We start from the raw sequence: 16,245 nt of genomic DNA, 5'->3' as shown, positions 1-16,245 counted from the left end.
TGTGGGCACCAGACCTGAAACCAGGAGGAGGAACTGTTAAATTGGGATTGACAGAACCACGTGAGGTCAATGACGGGAACAGCAGAATGCTGCAGGTCAGGCCTAAGGCAGCCGCTGTGGTGGCACTTGGGGTCAGATGAACCACCTGGTAGAATGTGAGTTTTCCTTGACTGCCTATGTCATACCTTTTAGCCAGCACCAAAGCTGATTGTCTTGTGTTTCTTGGTTGTGAGGCAGAGCCATCCCAGGAATTGGTCTGTGGGCCAGCTTCTCCTTCCAGATTTGTCTCTACTTTTGGAACAGTTGAGACAGAAAGTAGGGCACAGAAGGAACTTGGGACTGTTGGGTTGCTGATGATGGACTTTCTGTGCTTGTGGCCTGCATATATGGGTGAGTTCCAAATGCAGTAGAGGCAAGGGCAGGCAAGGAGGTGAACAGGGGTGGGGTCAGCCTTGTACCTAGGATTTCAGCAGAGTTTCAAGGTTAGGTTGGACTATTTTGGGGTTAAGTATTGGAGCTTACACTTAAGATGAATAGTGGCATGGGCTTGAGGATGAACTTAAAGGTGGCTTTAACTATCAGCATAGATATACTCTACAGTGCATGGGCAGAGGCCTGGGCATATATTATACCCTATTAGACAGCCTGTACTGGCTTTCATCAACATCTTTAGTCCTTCCTTGATATTAGTACATTGCATGCCACTGAATTAGGGAACCCTGAAACAGGATATGTTTGCAGATGACACCAAGCTGAGGGGAGTAGTAGGTAAGTTGGAGACTAGGGCTAGGAATCAGCGTGACCTAGACAAACTGGAGGATTGGATCAAAAGAAATTTCATGAGGTTCACTAAGGACAAGTGCAAAGTCCTGCACTTAGGATGGAACAAGCCCATGTACAAGTACAGGCTGGGGAGTGACTGGCTGGGCAGCAGCTCTGCAGCAAAGTACCTGGGGGTTACAGTGGACAATAAGCTGAATATGAGCCAGCAGTGTGCCCTTGTTGCCAAGAAGGCTAACAGAATACTGGGCTACATTGTTAGGTGTGTTGCCAGTAGATCCAGGGAAGTGATTATTCCCCTTTATTCAGCACTGGTGAGGCCACATCTGGAGTACTGTGTTCAGTTTTGGGCCTCCCACTACAGATAGGATGTCGCCAAATTGGAGAGAGTCCAGCAGAGGGCAATAAAAATGGTGAGGGGGCTGGGAGGACATGAGCTATGAGAAAAGACTAAGGAAACTTGGCTTATTTAGTTTAAAGAAGAGAAGACTGGGGGAGGGTTTTAATAGCAGCCTTGAACTACCTGAGGAGAGATTCGAAAGAGGATGTAGCTAGAATGTTTTCAGTGGTGGCAGATGACAGAACAAGGAGCAATGGTCTCAAGTTGCCGCAAGGGAAGTTTAGGTTAGATATTAGGAAGAATTTTCTCACTAGGAGGATAGTAAACACTGGAACAGGTTACCCAGAAAGGTGAGCGAAGCTGCATCCTTGGATGTTTTCAAAACCTGGCTAGACAAAGCTTTGGCTGGGATGATCTAGTATGGGATGACCTCCTGAAGTCCATTTCAACCGTAACTTGAAGACACCAACCTCCATCCTGGAGAATCCAGTAGTATGGTGTTTAGGGCACTCACTTTTAAGATGAAAGTTCAGATTCTTGCTCTGAATCTTGCACCTGGGTTTTCCACATCACAGGGCTGTAACTACCAGTCCATAAAGTCACTTTCTTGCTATCTCCCACTGTCAGTCTGATTTTTGACCACAGAATCATAGAAAAGTAGAGTGGGAAGGGAACTCAGGAGGTCATCTCGTTCAACTCCCAACTCAAGACAGGATCATTCCTATCCAAACCATCCATACTAGAGCTTGTCTAGCTTATTCCTAAAAGTACACAACAACCCTGATGCACAACTACAAGGCACATTGTCCCAAAAAATCAAGAGCACCCTAACCTGTCACAGCTAAAGAAGAGGGATGAGGGCACTTCCAATGTCCTGCTGCTGCAAGTGTTGTTAAAATACACTCAAGAGATCCAGGGACACGGATCATGACCCCTGCTACAAAGGAAGGCAATGCTCCCCCTCCCCCAGCCCACACCAGTCTGACCATGGGGTAAAATTTCTTCTTGATCCCTAATGTGGTAATTGGTCTTACCCTGCACAGAGCAGTAAGACCCTTTAACTAGGAACCTCTGGGTTTTAGTCCCAGCAGGAGCATTGGCACACCCCAGTCTAAACCTACAGCCTTGGCTGCAGCCAACATGCACTGCTTCTGAGGATGGCAAAAAAATACTGACACCTGAACCAACAGAAGGGAAGAAGTTCCTTCCAGGCCCCATGTGGCAATCAGGAAAGCAAAGGAGCATGGGAAAAACAAAACACGCTCCACACTGCTCTGCAACCTGGGGATTGCAAACAACTCCCCACATAATGCCCTCTAACTAGAGAGCCAGGACTCCCTTTTCTGTCATTCTCCCCCCTCCATAAACTTATCCCACCTCCTTTAATCTTCTTTTATAACTAAGCTGGTTTTGGAGCTCTGCTGTATTCTTCTGCTTCTTGGCATGGTCTTCTCCTATATCCAACCCCTCTGGGCTCCAGAGCTCTTCACATGATCCCCAGCAATCTGTGTGAAGGGGGCTCCTGGGTTTCCAACAGCTGCCCCTTCTGAATTTTGCTCCTGTCCTCCCATTTGCTTGAATTTCTTCCCAGTGTTGTGTTTTCTGCAGATGTGCTCAGGGAGCTCTCTATTTCAGTATCCAAATCACCAATCAACCAGTCAAACAGTACCGGGCCCAGGACAGAACCCCGTGGGCCTCCACTCAATACTACCTGCCATTCTGACATCAATCCATTTATAATGACACTTTTCTTGCAGCGATTGAACCAGTTATCTATTCACCTTGTAATAGCTTTGTCTAACCTACAATTCTCCAATTTGTTTATGAGAAGGTCATGTAGGATGTTGTTAAAAGCCTTACTGGCATCTAGATACACTATATCTATTACATTCCCTTCATTCTCCCACTTAATGACTTTGTCAAATAATGAGATCAAATGTGTTTGGTACAATTTGTTCTGACATCTGACATCTAACAATTTGTTCTGACAAATCCATGCTGGCTGCTTGTGATCAACCTTTCCACCTCCATATAATTCTATTCTGAATCTGAGCGTTCTTTTAAACACAAGTTTTGTTTGAACTTATACTTTTTTACAAAAAAGTTTTTGTTTTTGATTAATCTGAATTTTTCAGTGAAAAAACATTTTGTTGAAAAAATTCCTAACAAGCTCTTCTAGTGAGATTGACTGATAGATCCGTCTGTCTTTCTTTTCTCTCTTTCTCTCTCCACCTATTGTTTTTGGTTTGTCTGGCTACCACAAGGGAACGTTACCTGGGCATGCTGGTGAATAAAACAGGCTTTCTTACCTGCGCTGCACCATGGTAATCCCTTTCTCCAGCAGAGCCTTCCTGTTTGCCATCTGAAGAAGCCAGATTTCCTTGCGGGAGAATAGCCTGATACCAAAAGCTCTCTCTAGTAGCTTATCAACAGTCATGTGCTCTCTAATGTTCTGCATGAAAGCTTGCAAATCCCCTTTGATGTCAGTCACTTCCAGCTCTCTCGAGGTCACCAAGAGCTTGTATTGTCTCAGCAAGGCCAGAGCAATCCGGTAGAGGACTTTCTGTCCCTCCAATAGGTATACATCAAGTATGCGTATGGCATAATCAAAGGGAAGCTCACCAAAGAGCCATGTTAACCATTCAGAATAGACCTCTGAGACATTCTCAGAAGCACTGGCTATTAATCTGTGAGCTGTGGGGCAGTGCTTGTTAGCCAGATCCCCAAAAGTCATACAGGAGGCCTTGTGGGCCAAGAAAGACTGATCAATATAGCTGATGTGGGAGTCATTGCAAGCAATGAGGTGAGAGACATTGTCAAAGCACTGAGCTTCATCTTCACTGTAGTGCAGCAACAGAGTTACAATTGCAGGCAGAATTGGACAGTAGGTGATGTCAGGGAAGAGGTTGCCAATACAGATGAGAATTTTCTTTACTGCTGTTATACCTTCCCTAGTCAGGCAATATGTGGGCATGAAGCATCCTTCAAGGAATTCAGGCAATGGATGGGAGCTCACGTTCTGTTTTCCGAACAGCCTGATTGCCACATCCCGATAGACCAGAGAATCTGGGGTCACAAGCCGGCAGGGGATATGTTGGATGATCTGGTGGTAAGCCTGAGCTCTTAGACTGTGGCTGGTAGTCCAGTAGCCTTCTCTTGCCAGCTTTTTCAGTTCCCTAGTGGTTTTGCTGAGGATCTCTCTGTGGCTGTTTGTCTCTTGATCCAATTCTGGCAGCTTATCCCAATCTACAAACTGTCCAGAGCCCATGCAAGAAGATGCATCAATGTCCCAAGTCTCAGCCTCAGAGGTGATCACCACAGAGATTGGAGGAGAACTGATTGTCCCTGCAGAACACAAATACAACATAATTCATTTCACTGATTGACAGGTGCCTTAATTCTGACAGCCACTTCTAAGATTTAAGTCAACATATATGTATTTAAATAGGTAGAACATTTTCATGTCCCTAAAAAGAAGTTCTTATATTGGCTTTTCATACCAGAACTATATTCATCACTTCATCTTTTTCTAGTTGCCTGTTTCTTGTAAGTCCTCAGACAGTGCTGCTCCCCATAGGCTGTCAAGTCAGAAACAGGAATTTTTCTGTGTAGACTGCATTATCTTTTGTCGCAGCTCCACCATCTCTGCAGTATTATAAATGGTCTGGATATATGGACACTTGCTTTTTGTAGTGCTATAAAGGGGTACATAGTGCTACAAAAGTAACATGTGTCCAAGGCCAGAGACAGCTCAACGGTTTCTCCCTAGTATGGACTTCCCACTGTCCCTTTCACTTCCCCTACTAAAGACTGTGTTTTTTTTCTGTTGGTACAAAACTAAGAATTTTGCCCTGCCAGGACCTTCCCAAGCAACCTCGGTCTGTCTGCCTCGGTGTATATTACACAGAGTGATTTGAAATAAGACTATGTGGTCCCATGGTTCAGTGCTCAAAGCCAGGGTATACCAAAGGAATGCAAACTACAGACACTATACTTTGCTAAAGCCAGGCAGGAGACCCCTTCTGGGTCAGGTGCTTGGTTGCTGGGGCCCTAGTGTTGCCAGCCTTTGTATAAGACTTGAAAAAGTACCTATGAAATGTTACTTCCTTTTACAATCTCAGTCTGACACCACACATTCTCCTTCTCCCTTCCTTAGTCATGGGAGGATATAGGATCCTGGGAAAACAACATACATCTTAGTAGAGGAAGTGATTGCATTCAGGACAGTGGCATCTGGGAGCACAATGGGAATAGAAAACATTGACGTTCTGCAGCTGCAGTAACAGCTGGGCTGTCACTCACTGACCTGGGAGAGGTTTCTATCCCATCCCAAAGCACGTGGCTTCTCTCCCTAGTTTAGGACTGCTTAATTTGGCTGGGTGCTGAGGATATCAAGAGTGTGTACCTGTCACAGTCTATATTGCCTGTAGGATTTCTGGAAAGCAGATGCACTGGTGAGACAGTTGTGTTGTACCACAATAAAATGCAATGAGTGGCAGATCCTAGAATCCTATTTACAGTCAAGAACAAGAAGCTACTATAAAACAGTTGTCTGGATAGTCTTTCCAAAAGGAAAAGCCAGCTTCAAAAATTACTCAAGAGAACACAATGTCCAGGCCGATCTACTAGTAGAATTATACGTTATTATAAGCAGATAAGGTTCTTTGGGTAAATCCGATATCTTTTATTAGACCAACTCAAATTATAAATCAATAATAAATAAATAGATTAACATAAATATAATAAATGCAAAATAAATAGGTTATTATACTACTACCCTCCTGAGTAGAGAGCAGGTCCCACCTTAATCATGAATGATATACCAGACTGACTGTAGCATTTCCATTTTGTAATGCACAGAAATGGTAACGCTGTATAAAAATATGGGCTGCTTACAGACATGAACACCTCCCCTCCCCAAACCCAGCACTTTACTTTAAATTCATCATGCCCGCACACAGCACAGCACATACCCAGAAGAAGTAGTGCATTAATTGGACCCTGCTCACCCAACATCTGTATAGACTGCATGTTTCAGTGGCACTTTTTTGTGCTTTTATCTAATAGCTAATTGAACCAGCATTTGAAAAAAGTGCCAAAAAGCCCTGCTGAAGTGCCTGATCTATACAGATGTAACCTGAGTGGTACTCCAAGACATACCCCCTCTCCAACTGAAGGGATCAGAGCAGGTGCATGAGCACTGTGGGAGGTGTAGGTGCCCTCCTTCCCCTATAGAGCAGAGCCAGACCACCAATGGGGACTTAACCATATACCTTTTAATGAAGAAAACAGTGGTGGGAACATAACATATATAAACCAGGGGATTTAGGGAATACTACAATACCCCGAGAGGATGGGATACAATAAAGGTTAGGCATTCACATTCGTAGACCTATTCATCCAGTTAACAAAACACAGGTTTAACAAAGTATAAAATGCAAACAACATAACAAACAATACTGGTTGACAAAATATAAAATGCACAAAATACAAAATGCCAAATAACAAGAGATGTAGGGCATAGGTACCTGGAGGGGGAAAGAGGGAAAACACAATGACCCCCTCCACTCCGACAAAAAAATTTCTGCCTGTCATTTCACTCCTCCTAGCCAGGGTATGAACTCAGATCTCCCATATGGCAGGCAGAAACTCTACCACAGCTATCACTGCTGGGCTTGCTCCAGGCTGCTAGGGCTTTTGACCTTCCAGGAGCCCCTGCCTCACATCGAGCTGCCCTGCTTCTTGCTGGAAAACTGGAAGCAGAACTGGGAGCCTCATGGGTCACTGCACAGCTTCTTGCTGGAGCCAGGTGGGGAACTCTTGCCAGCTCTTTGAAACTCCTTCCTTGTCATCCCTCGCCAGTCTCTCCAAGTCAGCTACGCTGCCCCTTTTATCCCCCTCCAGGTGACCTGTGGGGCCAATCAGGGGACATGGAGAGTGAGTCTCCGGGGCCTGATTGGTGAGGAAAGGCAATCCCAGTCCTCCAATCTTTGTTTTACCATTTCAAAACCCCTGGACCAAATCACTACCAGCTAGCCTGTCACTGGGGACCTGGATCAAACAAGTGTTTCCTCTTCTGGTAAACTGTTTTTTGGGGGGGGGGTTCATGTCTGTTAGCAGCAACTGCTAAGGGAACAACTGTCCCCATGTAAAACATCTCCCAGTACATTGTGGTGTGGAGGTGAGGATTTTTATAGGAAAGGTACACACAAAATACCTTGCCCTGTTGCTGCAACAAAAATCAGATTTAGTAGTACTGTCACTCAAAAGAAGGTTTTGATCATTAACAAAGAAGATAAATTTTTAACATTTACCTTTCAGGCTACCTGTGATAGCATAAACTGATTTGTAACCAGAATGCATAGAACAATGGATTCCAGTGAAAGTGGAATCTAAACTGCAGTATAATCCACCTGAGCTCTGTGTCTAGCAGAGTACAAATGAAGTCAGGCTTGCTCCTCATTGGTAATGATAAACACAGGTAATAGTCAGCTCAGAAGATTTATTTTGTCCTAGTGTATTTGTATTAGAGGACAAAGTAGTGCTGGGAAGCTTCAGCAAGTCTGGAGGGTTGTATAAGGCTTCAAAAGTTTGGATGATTATCTGAAACCCTTCTGACTCAAACCAACATCCTTGAGTATAAAGATTTGTCTAGGGATTTGTAAAATCTAGTAAAGATTTTACTAGATTTGTCTAGGAATATGGTGAAATTTCCAGGTCAATGCTTTCCTGTTCTGAGCTGGTCACAAAATTAGCTTTTTTGGGTCTAGTTTCAGCCCTTATCTCCTGCCAAATACCCCAAAGTATGGACAGAAAAAGAAGGAAATGGAACTTTTTGGAACCACTAAGCCGCTCTGAAGGGGAACAGCATGGAAGCTTCTGTACATGCTTCCTTCTCATACTGCTCTCAAGTATTGTGCCCCATTCATAACTGGTGGAGAACTTGCAAGGGTGAGGGGCTGTTCAGTCTTCATGAAGCATATTCCACCCTTGTCATCTTTGGGGACCGTGTTATCTGTAGACGAAACAAGAGGCATGTATGCACGACACTTTAAAGTGGGCTAAATGCTTTTGCTCCGCTTTAATGGTGTTGGTGTTTGCACACCTTCACGGCGTATTGCGCCTTAATTCCAGCCACTGTAGGAAATTCAGTGACGTAATGTGCCTTAAATGACTTGGGGTGCAGCAAACTACAGCCATCGTGTGAAGCACTGGGCTCTGTGCAGCTCAGGGGCTCTGCGGGAAGCCCTGCAGACAGCCTGGCAGCAGCCCGGAAAGGCAGTCTCTGCCCAAGAAAAGCAGTAAGCCTCATCTATTTTTATTTTGCCCCCTGGAACCTGCCTACCTGCCTGAGTTGCGTGGGGCCCCAGTGCTTCCCTCCATGGCTGTGGTGGCCCCTGGGACCTCTCAGGATGGGGGATGGGGGGACTACTGCCCCTGCTGGCCCACTGAACGGCCCTTGCAAAGCCAGTGGACCAAGGCACTTAAGGGGGCACTTAAGGGAGCCCACTCCTGCCCCAGCCCTGGCACAATCTGTGGGCAAGGCAAGAGCCCCCAAGGGCACACTTGCCTGACTGTACACTAATGCCAGGAGCCTGGGCAACAAGCAGGACGAGCTCGTCCTCCTGCTCAGTGCAAAGAAATATGATGTCATTGGGATAACGGAGACCTGGTGGGACTCCACCCATGACTGGACCATGGGTATAGAGGGCTATACCCTATACAGGAGGGATAGTGTTGACAAAAGGGGCGGGGGTGTAGCTCTCTATGTGAAGGAAAGCTACATGTCCCTGCAAGCTGATGTTGGTGACCGGCATGGACAGCTAGAGACCCTCTGGGTAAAAATTCGTGGGGAATTCGGCACAGGGGACACAACGGTGGGAGTCTATTACAGACCTCCCACTCAAAGTCCCGAGCTTGACCAGGAGTTCACCCGGGAACTGACTGAGGCCGCTTGCTCCAGGACCTTGGTTGTCATGGGTGACTTCAATTACCCGGACATCTCGTGGGAAGATCACTCAGCTAAATCTGAGCGGGCGCAAAGCTTTCTCTTGTGTGTGGATGACCTCTACCTGACTCAAGAAGTCTATGGGCCAACAAGAGGCAAAGCGGTGCTTGACCTGGTACTGGCTACGGGGGACAACCCAATCGGCGACCTAGTGATTGATGGGAAGTTGGGTGACAGCGACCACGAGCTGATCACCTTCACCATCCGCTGTAAAGCTGGCAAGTCAGTCAGCAACACAGAAGTCCTTGACTTCAGAAAAGCCGACTTTGATAAGCTCAAGAGGCTTGTCGGTCAGGCCCTCAGGGACCATGACCCCAGGGAGATGGGAGTTCAAGAAGAGTGGTTGCTTCTCAAGGAAGCGATCCTCAGTGCACAAGCTAAATCTATTCCAACACGGAGGAAAGGCAGCAAGAAGGCACAGCAGCCCCCCTGGCTCTCCAGAGACCTAGTGGACTTACTGTGGCTAAAAAGGAAAGCCTACAAAGGATGGAGAACGGGATTCACCTCCAAGGAGGATTACTCCGCGCTGGTCCGGTCCTGCAGGGACCAAACCAGGAAAGCCAAGGCTGCAACTGAACTCCAACTAGCTTCAGGACAACAAAAAGTCCTTTTTCAGATATGTGGGGAGCCGGAGGAAAAGCAAGGGCAATGTTGGACCCCTGCTAAAGCAGATGGGGCAACTGACAACTGACGCCCAGGAAAAAGCCAACCTATTAAATAGGTACTTTGCGTCAGTCTTTCATCAGTCACACGGGACGCCCATGCCTGCTATGGGACAGGGAAATCTGGGTGAGGGGGATCCCCTACCCTCCATCAATGCTGACCTTGTGAAGGAACACCTTGAGAAGCTGGATACCTTCAAGTCAGCTGGCCCTGACAACCTGCACCCCAGGGTACTCAAGGAGCTGGCGAGCATCATAGCCCAGCCCCTGGCACGGATCTTTGAAAACTCCTGGCGCTCTGGTGTAGTGCCCGAAGACTGGAAGAAGGCCAATGTGGTGCTGATCTTCAAGAAAGGGAGGAGAGTGGATCCGGCTAACTACAGGCCCATTAGCCTGACTTCTATCCTGGGGAAGATCCTAGAAAAGTTTATTAAGGAGGCCATCCTTGAGGGACTGGCCCAGGCTAACATTCTAAGGGACAGCCAGCACGGGTTTGTTGCAGATAGGTCTTGTTTGACCAATCTCGTTTCCTTCTATGACCAGGTGACCTATCACCTGGACAAGGGAGAAGAGATTGATGTCATATATCTTGACTTCAGAAAAGCTTTTGATCTGGTATCCCATGATCACCTCTTGGCCAAACTGACCAGTTGTGGTCTTGGCTCCACCACGATCCGCTGGCTGGGAAATTGGCTTCGTGGTCGGACCCAGAGGGTTGTGATTGATGGCAGTCACTCATCATGGTGCCCTGTGACCAGTGGGGTCCCTCAAGGCTCTGTCCTGGGACCCATACTGTTCAACATCTTCATTAACGATGTGGATATTGGAGTCAGGAGTGGACTGGCCAAGTTCGCCGATGATACCAAACTTTGGGGCAAAGCATCCATGCCAGAAGATAGGCGGGTGATCCAGGCTGACCTGGACAAGCTCAGCAAATGGGCAGACGAGAACCTGATGGTGTTTAACACCGATAAATGCAAGATTCTCCACCTTGGGAGGAAAAACCTGCAGCACCCTTATAGGCTCGGCAGTGCTACGTTGGTTAGCACTACAGAAGAAAGAGACTGGGGGGTCATCATTGACCACAAGATGAACATGAGCCTGCAATGCGATGCTGCGGCTAGTAAAGCGACCAAAATGCTGGTGTGCATCCATACATGCTTCTCGAGCAAATCCCGGGACATCATTCTCCCCTTGTACTCGGCCTTGGTGAGGCTGCAGCTGGAGTACTGCGTCCAGTTTTGGGCTCCACAATTCAAAAAGGATGTGGAAAAGCTTGAGAGAGTCCAGAGGAGAGCCACGCGCATGATCAGAGGTCAGGAAAACAGATCTTACGATGACAGGCTGAGAGCCATGGGACTCTTTAGCCTGGAAAAGCGCCAGCTCAGGGGTGATCTGATGGCCACCTATAAGTTTATCAGGGGTGACCACCAGGATCTGGGGGAACGTCTGTTCACCAGAGCGCCCCAAGGGATGACAAGGTCGAACGGTCACAAACTCCTGCAAGACCATTTCAGGCTGGACATAAGGAAGAATTTCTTTACTGTCCGAGCCCCCAAGGTCTGGAACAATCTGCCATCGGAGGTGGTTCAAGCACCTACATTGAACACCTTCAAGAGTAAATTGGATGCTTATCTTGCTGGGATCCTATGACCCCAGCTGACTTCCTGCCCTTTGGGCAGGGGGCTGGACTCGATCTCCCGAGGTCCCTTCCAGCCCTAATGTCTATGAAAACTATGAAATCTCTCGAGCCAGGTGCCTCCAGGTGGGTGGCACCTGGGGGGGGGTGGCCACTGCTGCCACAGAGGGAAGCACCAGCCCCCACCAACCTGCAGCCTGGGGAGCGCTCCGCCCACCAGCAATGCACCCTCCCCTCCCTGCCAGAGGAGCAGGTAAGTCAGTGGGCTGTGTGCATGACACGGGGGTTTAATCAGCCCTAAACTGAAACAGTGTTTTTTAAAACCCACTGCCACTTCAATTTAGGGCCTTCATTTCGTCTACACGCGCTGTTATGTTAATATTTACTACACTGAGGCCCACCTCCCCAAACAACTCTTATACTTAAGCTTCTTTCAGCCTCAGCATGGATACAAGCCGATGATTTAGAGGTGATACCTGTCTCTCATTGACAGTCCCCGGAGCCATCCAGTCCCTAGCTCCTGTTTAATGATCAGACTGAAAGAAATACAGAACTCTAGAACTCTTGGTTCAGAGATGAGACCTTTTACACCTTTTTAAGAAATCATAAAAAAATGGGGACTTTTTACCATCTTTAATTTTCCCTGAGCCTGAGAGAGGGTGTGTGCCCGAAAGCTTGCAGAAAAAGATAATTTTTCTGTGATTTCTTAGCTGGTCTAATAAAAGGGATCATCTCTGAGCCAAGAGTACTAGAGTTTTGATTTCTTTTTGTCTTAGACCAACACGGCTATCAAATACATCCCTGAAACATGGAAGACGCTGAATTTTGGCCAATTTTGCAATTACATGTCATTGCTGAACAACAAGAAAGATTTCTATACCTCCCTGCCTTTCTGCCATCTGATACCACCAGGGAAGGAATCCTGCCTTATCTGCACATCCATGAGCAACTCCCAAAGACACCCTCATGGACCCAGAGGAACAGACGTCCACCTTCAGCTTACTCTGTGCAAAATGAAGTTTCTTTTCTACCTATGGGGGCTTTTTACCATCTTTAATTTTCCCTGAGCCTGAGGAAGGGTGCATGTGCCTAAAAGCTTGCAGAAAAAGATAATTTTTGGGAATTTTTAGTTGGTCTAGTAAAAGGGATCATCTCTGAACCAAGAGTTCTAGAGTTTTATATTTCTTTTTGTCTCAGACCAACACAGCTACCAAATACATCCATGATTAGACTGATTCACTCAGCTCTATTACAAAAGATCTCCTCTTTCTTTAGCCTGTTAGCAGTGGAGTACTGCCTCGGTTGCAGTGCTCTTCTGTGTGCCATGCCCCAGGAAATACAGCATTGCAAAGAAAACATGCTGGAAGTAGGGCAGAGTAAAGAAGCAGATTTAGCCCAACTGACCTCTTCTAGTTAGTGATGCTCGCCTGGTTAAGAGGACGCAATTGCATCATTTGTGTAAACAGGAATGCATCCTTTACCAGCTGCTGCATTTAACTGTCTGTGCAGAAAGATGCAGGTCCTTCTCAGGAGCTGACCTACCTTGTGGGGCTTCCATGTCACCTTCCTCTGAATTCACCAAGACAGAATTACACCTGCTCTGCTTCCCAGACTTGTCTGAAGGGAAATCAATAGCAGTGCCTTCAGGGCAGCTGGAAAAGCTCAGCCCAACCTGTAACATGTCTCTGGGATTACCTGTGCTGAAATCAAAACTCACTAGCAAGCTGCTTCTGCTAGGTTTGGTTCCTGCGTGTAATTTATTCTGTTTGCATTCTCTTAAGGTTAGCACCTCCCCTAAAGAGCAGGAGACACTTATTTGATGTAAACAATGCAAGGGGTAGGACTGCTAGAAAGCTCCCCAGCCCCTTCCTACCCCAGTGCCCTGTATGCTAGTAACGGGCAGGGATGTAAACAAGTCATGGGGAGAGATAGTGATCAAAACAGCAACAGGATCATTAAACCTAATCATTTATTTTCCCAAAGCTACACTTCATTTCCATGATCTTGAAATGATTTCCTACTTCAGTGTCACAAGAAATTAAATCCACGTAACAAGGAAATAAAGTAGGGGAAATGTAAAGGGGAGTTCTTGATTTGTGTCCCTTACTGATTACCTGTCCTTGAACTGACGAAACATAAACACAGAAAATAGGTTTCTAACCGCTTCTCGCTGGATGGTTTGGTTCTTGTTGAAGACAGAAATAGAATCATGTGAACAGCGAGTGCAAAAGATCTAACGGGCAGTCTACAGAGTAAGAACAAAATTACAAATGCTTTCAAACACTGTAAGGGTGTAGGGTGTAGCTGTGTTGGTCTAAGGACACAGGCAGACAAGGTTCTTTGGGTAAATCTGCTATCTTTTATTAGACCAACTCAAATAGTTGGAAAAATTCTTCTTTGCAAGCTTTTGGGTATAAAGACCCTTTGTCAGGCTGAGGCAGCATCTCCAAATGCTATAATAAGGTTGGTCTAGTGAAGAAGTTTCTAATCAATAGACTATGTGCTTAGTTGCCAATCTGATCTGAAGATGTTAAAGTGATGCTTTGCCTGTAAGTGTCATTGGTGCCATTTAGGCCTTGTCTAGGTGTTATTTAACTATTTGAATGCCACTGCAAAAACCACTTAGGACCCAATGTAAATACAATATAACACCTTTAAACTGCACCTTGGTTGGGGTAGATCCTAAATAAACCTTTTGTCTTAGACTAGAACAGGCCTCAAAGGGGTATCACCATAGGAGTCCTTTGTGGGCTAGACTATATTGCTGTTAATTACCCAAGTCCAAGGTCTGTCCTGAGCCTCAGCAATCCATCAGGCTTGTGTGGTTAATGCACAGTAATATCTATAGCCAGTGGCAGAGAAGGAAAAGGTGGCTGGCATCAAGCTGAGTTGTCTTTTATTCCCCAGTTGGAATGAGTAAGCACCTGATGCTGGACTAGGCCACTCAACAGTAGGAGTCTGAAGTCAAGCCTGAAGTCACATCTCTGGATTGCTAGTGAAACATCTTAGTCATGCTGTCACCGCACCCAGAGTGTATTAGATCCACTCTGTCCTGGTATACATGGCCACACATCGCACAGAGCAAAGGTTAATGAGATCCTTTGTCTTCATATAAAAACAATCCAGGGCTGATGACACTATCTCAATGAGGGCCAATGTCAGGAAGAGGGGGTTGACCAGATCTTAAGTTCCATTCCAGTACAACACCTTGGCCTTTCAGCTAAGGAGTGTGGTATCAGGCTATTCTCTGATACATCCTATGCAAAGTCCCTCCAGAGAACAGATTTGATGACATAGTACAGGGCTGTCCAGCCTGCAGCACATGTGCCTTAGGTGGCATGGGCAGCCTCTGAGTGTGGCACACAGCACATCAGGTTCCAAAATGGTGGTGGCGGTGCTTTAACTAAAACTCGTCAGATGAGTTTTAGTTAAAGCACCTCCGCCACCATTTTGAAATGCAGGACATTGAATGCACATAATACTGGGGCATTTTAATTAGAGCAACTTTTTGAGAGCCGCTGTATTTAAAATGCCCCCACCCCAGAGCGTGTGTATGGACACCCTTCCATTCTTTAGCTCCATACAATGTGGTCCTTCCACCTACTTTTATTCCCACCACACTTGCCAGAGGAAAAGCATGGAAGGATTTATTCCTTCACTGGGGTGCTCCTGGAACAGTGCTGCAACACCCCATTCTTTTGCTGTTGCTGTGTCCTAGGGAACAGTTCTGCTAGTCTTGATAGTCTGAGTATGGCTTATGTCATGTACACAGAGGTGTTACTCAAGAGTCATGTAAAAGGCAGGCCAGGGTGGCACCTTAGAGACTAACTGGGTTTCTGAACTTAATATGCCACCCTGCCTTACCTTCAGCATGGGCTGTGCCCTGAGTAGTGGCAGTCCATGCTGCAGTAACCAGAGATTTCATGCTGCCAGGAGAGATGTAACTGCCTTTTCTGCCACTGACATGCATATTAAGCAACAAAAATACGCTGGGTGAGATGGGAGGGTGATGCATCCCCTAAATCTTTCCCTTGAGGCACCCCCCCAGGGCTCATGTCCAGTTTGCCAGTGCCTACTCAATATTACGCTACTATCTTCTGCCATGCACAGTCCTGCTCATTTCAGAGGGAGCTGTTCAGCCTGAGGATGGGTGCCAGAATTGGGTATTTCATGTTGGAATGTACTGCTCTAAAAGATGTTATATTGGAAACATAAAAGCAGGGTAATTCCAGGCAATTTTCTAGTGTATTATCACTTTCCAGTTTGTTCCATCTAAAAGTGTCATTACTGATTAATTTAAAGAATGACAGAATACTTTGCAGCCTTACAAACTGTGATATTCACACACAGACTAATTCTTATTAAGGTTCCTATGGTTAAGAGCACAGAAAAATACAGGAAAAAAACCTTCACAAGAACATTCTATAGACCAAAAAACAAACATTGGAAAAGTAGGAAATTTAGGGTTAAGGTTAAGCTTACAAGCAAGTTTTTAAAACTATAATAATTGTCTCCTCAAGTATCCTTAACTCTTTCCTGGTGCTGGATAGCAACATCTATTCTTGTTCTCATCATACTAAGGACTCTTAATTATGAATATGTAGAGCCTTTATATTATGCTAATCACAAGGATATCAATCAAAATTAGGTCCATTTGCAGGATACCTAATTTTTGATAAACAACTTTGTCTAAGGGCTTTAAATGTCTCTCAAAACTGCATAAAAACTCCACTTCTTACATGCTCCTGGGAACAGTCTTTATTTATAATAGACTTCTTATTCTGTATCCAAGCACTTGATTTCACTGTTATCTATC

The 16,245-nt window shown here is 45.9% G+C and overlaps 1 protein-coding gene across 1 annotated transcript in view; it reads right to left on the bottom strand.

Annotated features, from left to right (window-relative positions):
• Positions 1 to 13,164, bottom strand: part of LOC149858822 (TBC1 domain family member 24-like) — a 30,024-nt gene extending 16,860 nt beyond the window's left edge. The window contains exons 1-2 of the mRNA XM_090060455.1: positions 12,972 to 13,164; positions 3,430 to 4,465 (exon numbers count right to left, since the gene is read on the bottom strand). Coding sequence (XP_089916581.1) covers positions 3,430 to 4,465; positions 12,972 to 13,110 — 1,175 coding nt within the window. The 5' untranslated portion in view covers positions 13,111 to 13,164. The remainder of the gene's footprint in view (positions 1 to 3,429; positions 4,466 to 12,971) is intronic.
• Positions 13,165 to 16,245: the final 3,081 nt, after the last annotated feature.

Source organism: Crocodylus siamensis, chromosome 8 (assembly GCF_052110815.1).
Source record: "Crocodylus siamensis isolate JL-2025a chromosome 8, ASM5211081v1, whole genome shotgun sequence".
NCBI lineage: Eukaryota > Metazoa > Chordata > Crocodylia > Crocodylidae > Crocodylus > Crocodylus siamensis.
The sequence above is the reverse complement of the archived record's forward strand: the minus strand, read 5'-3'. Positions and strand labels throughout refer to the sequence as shown.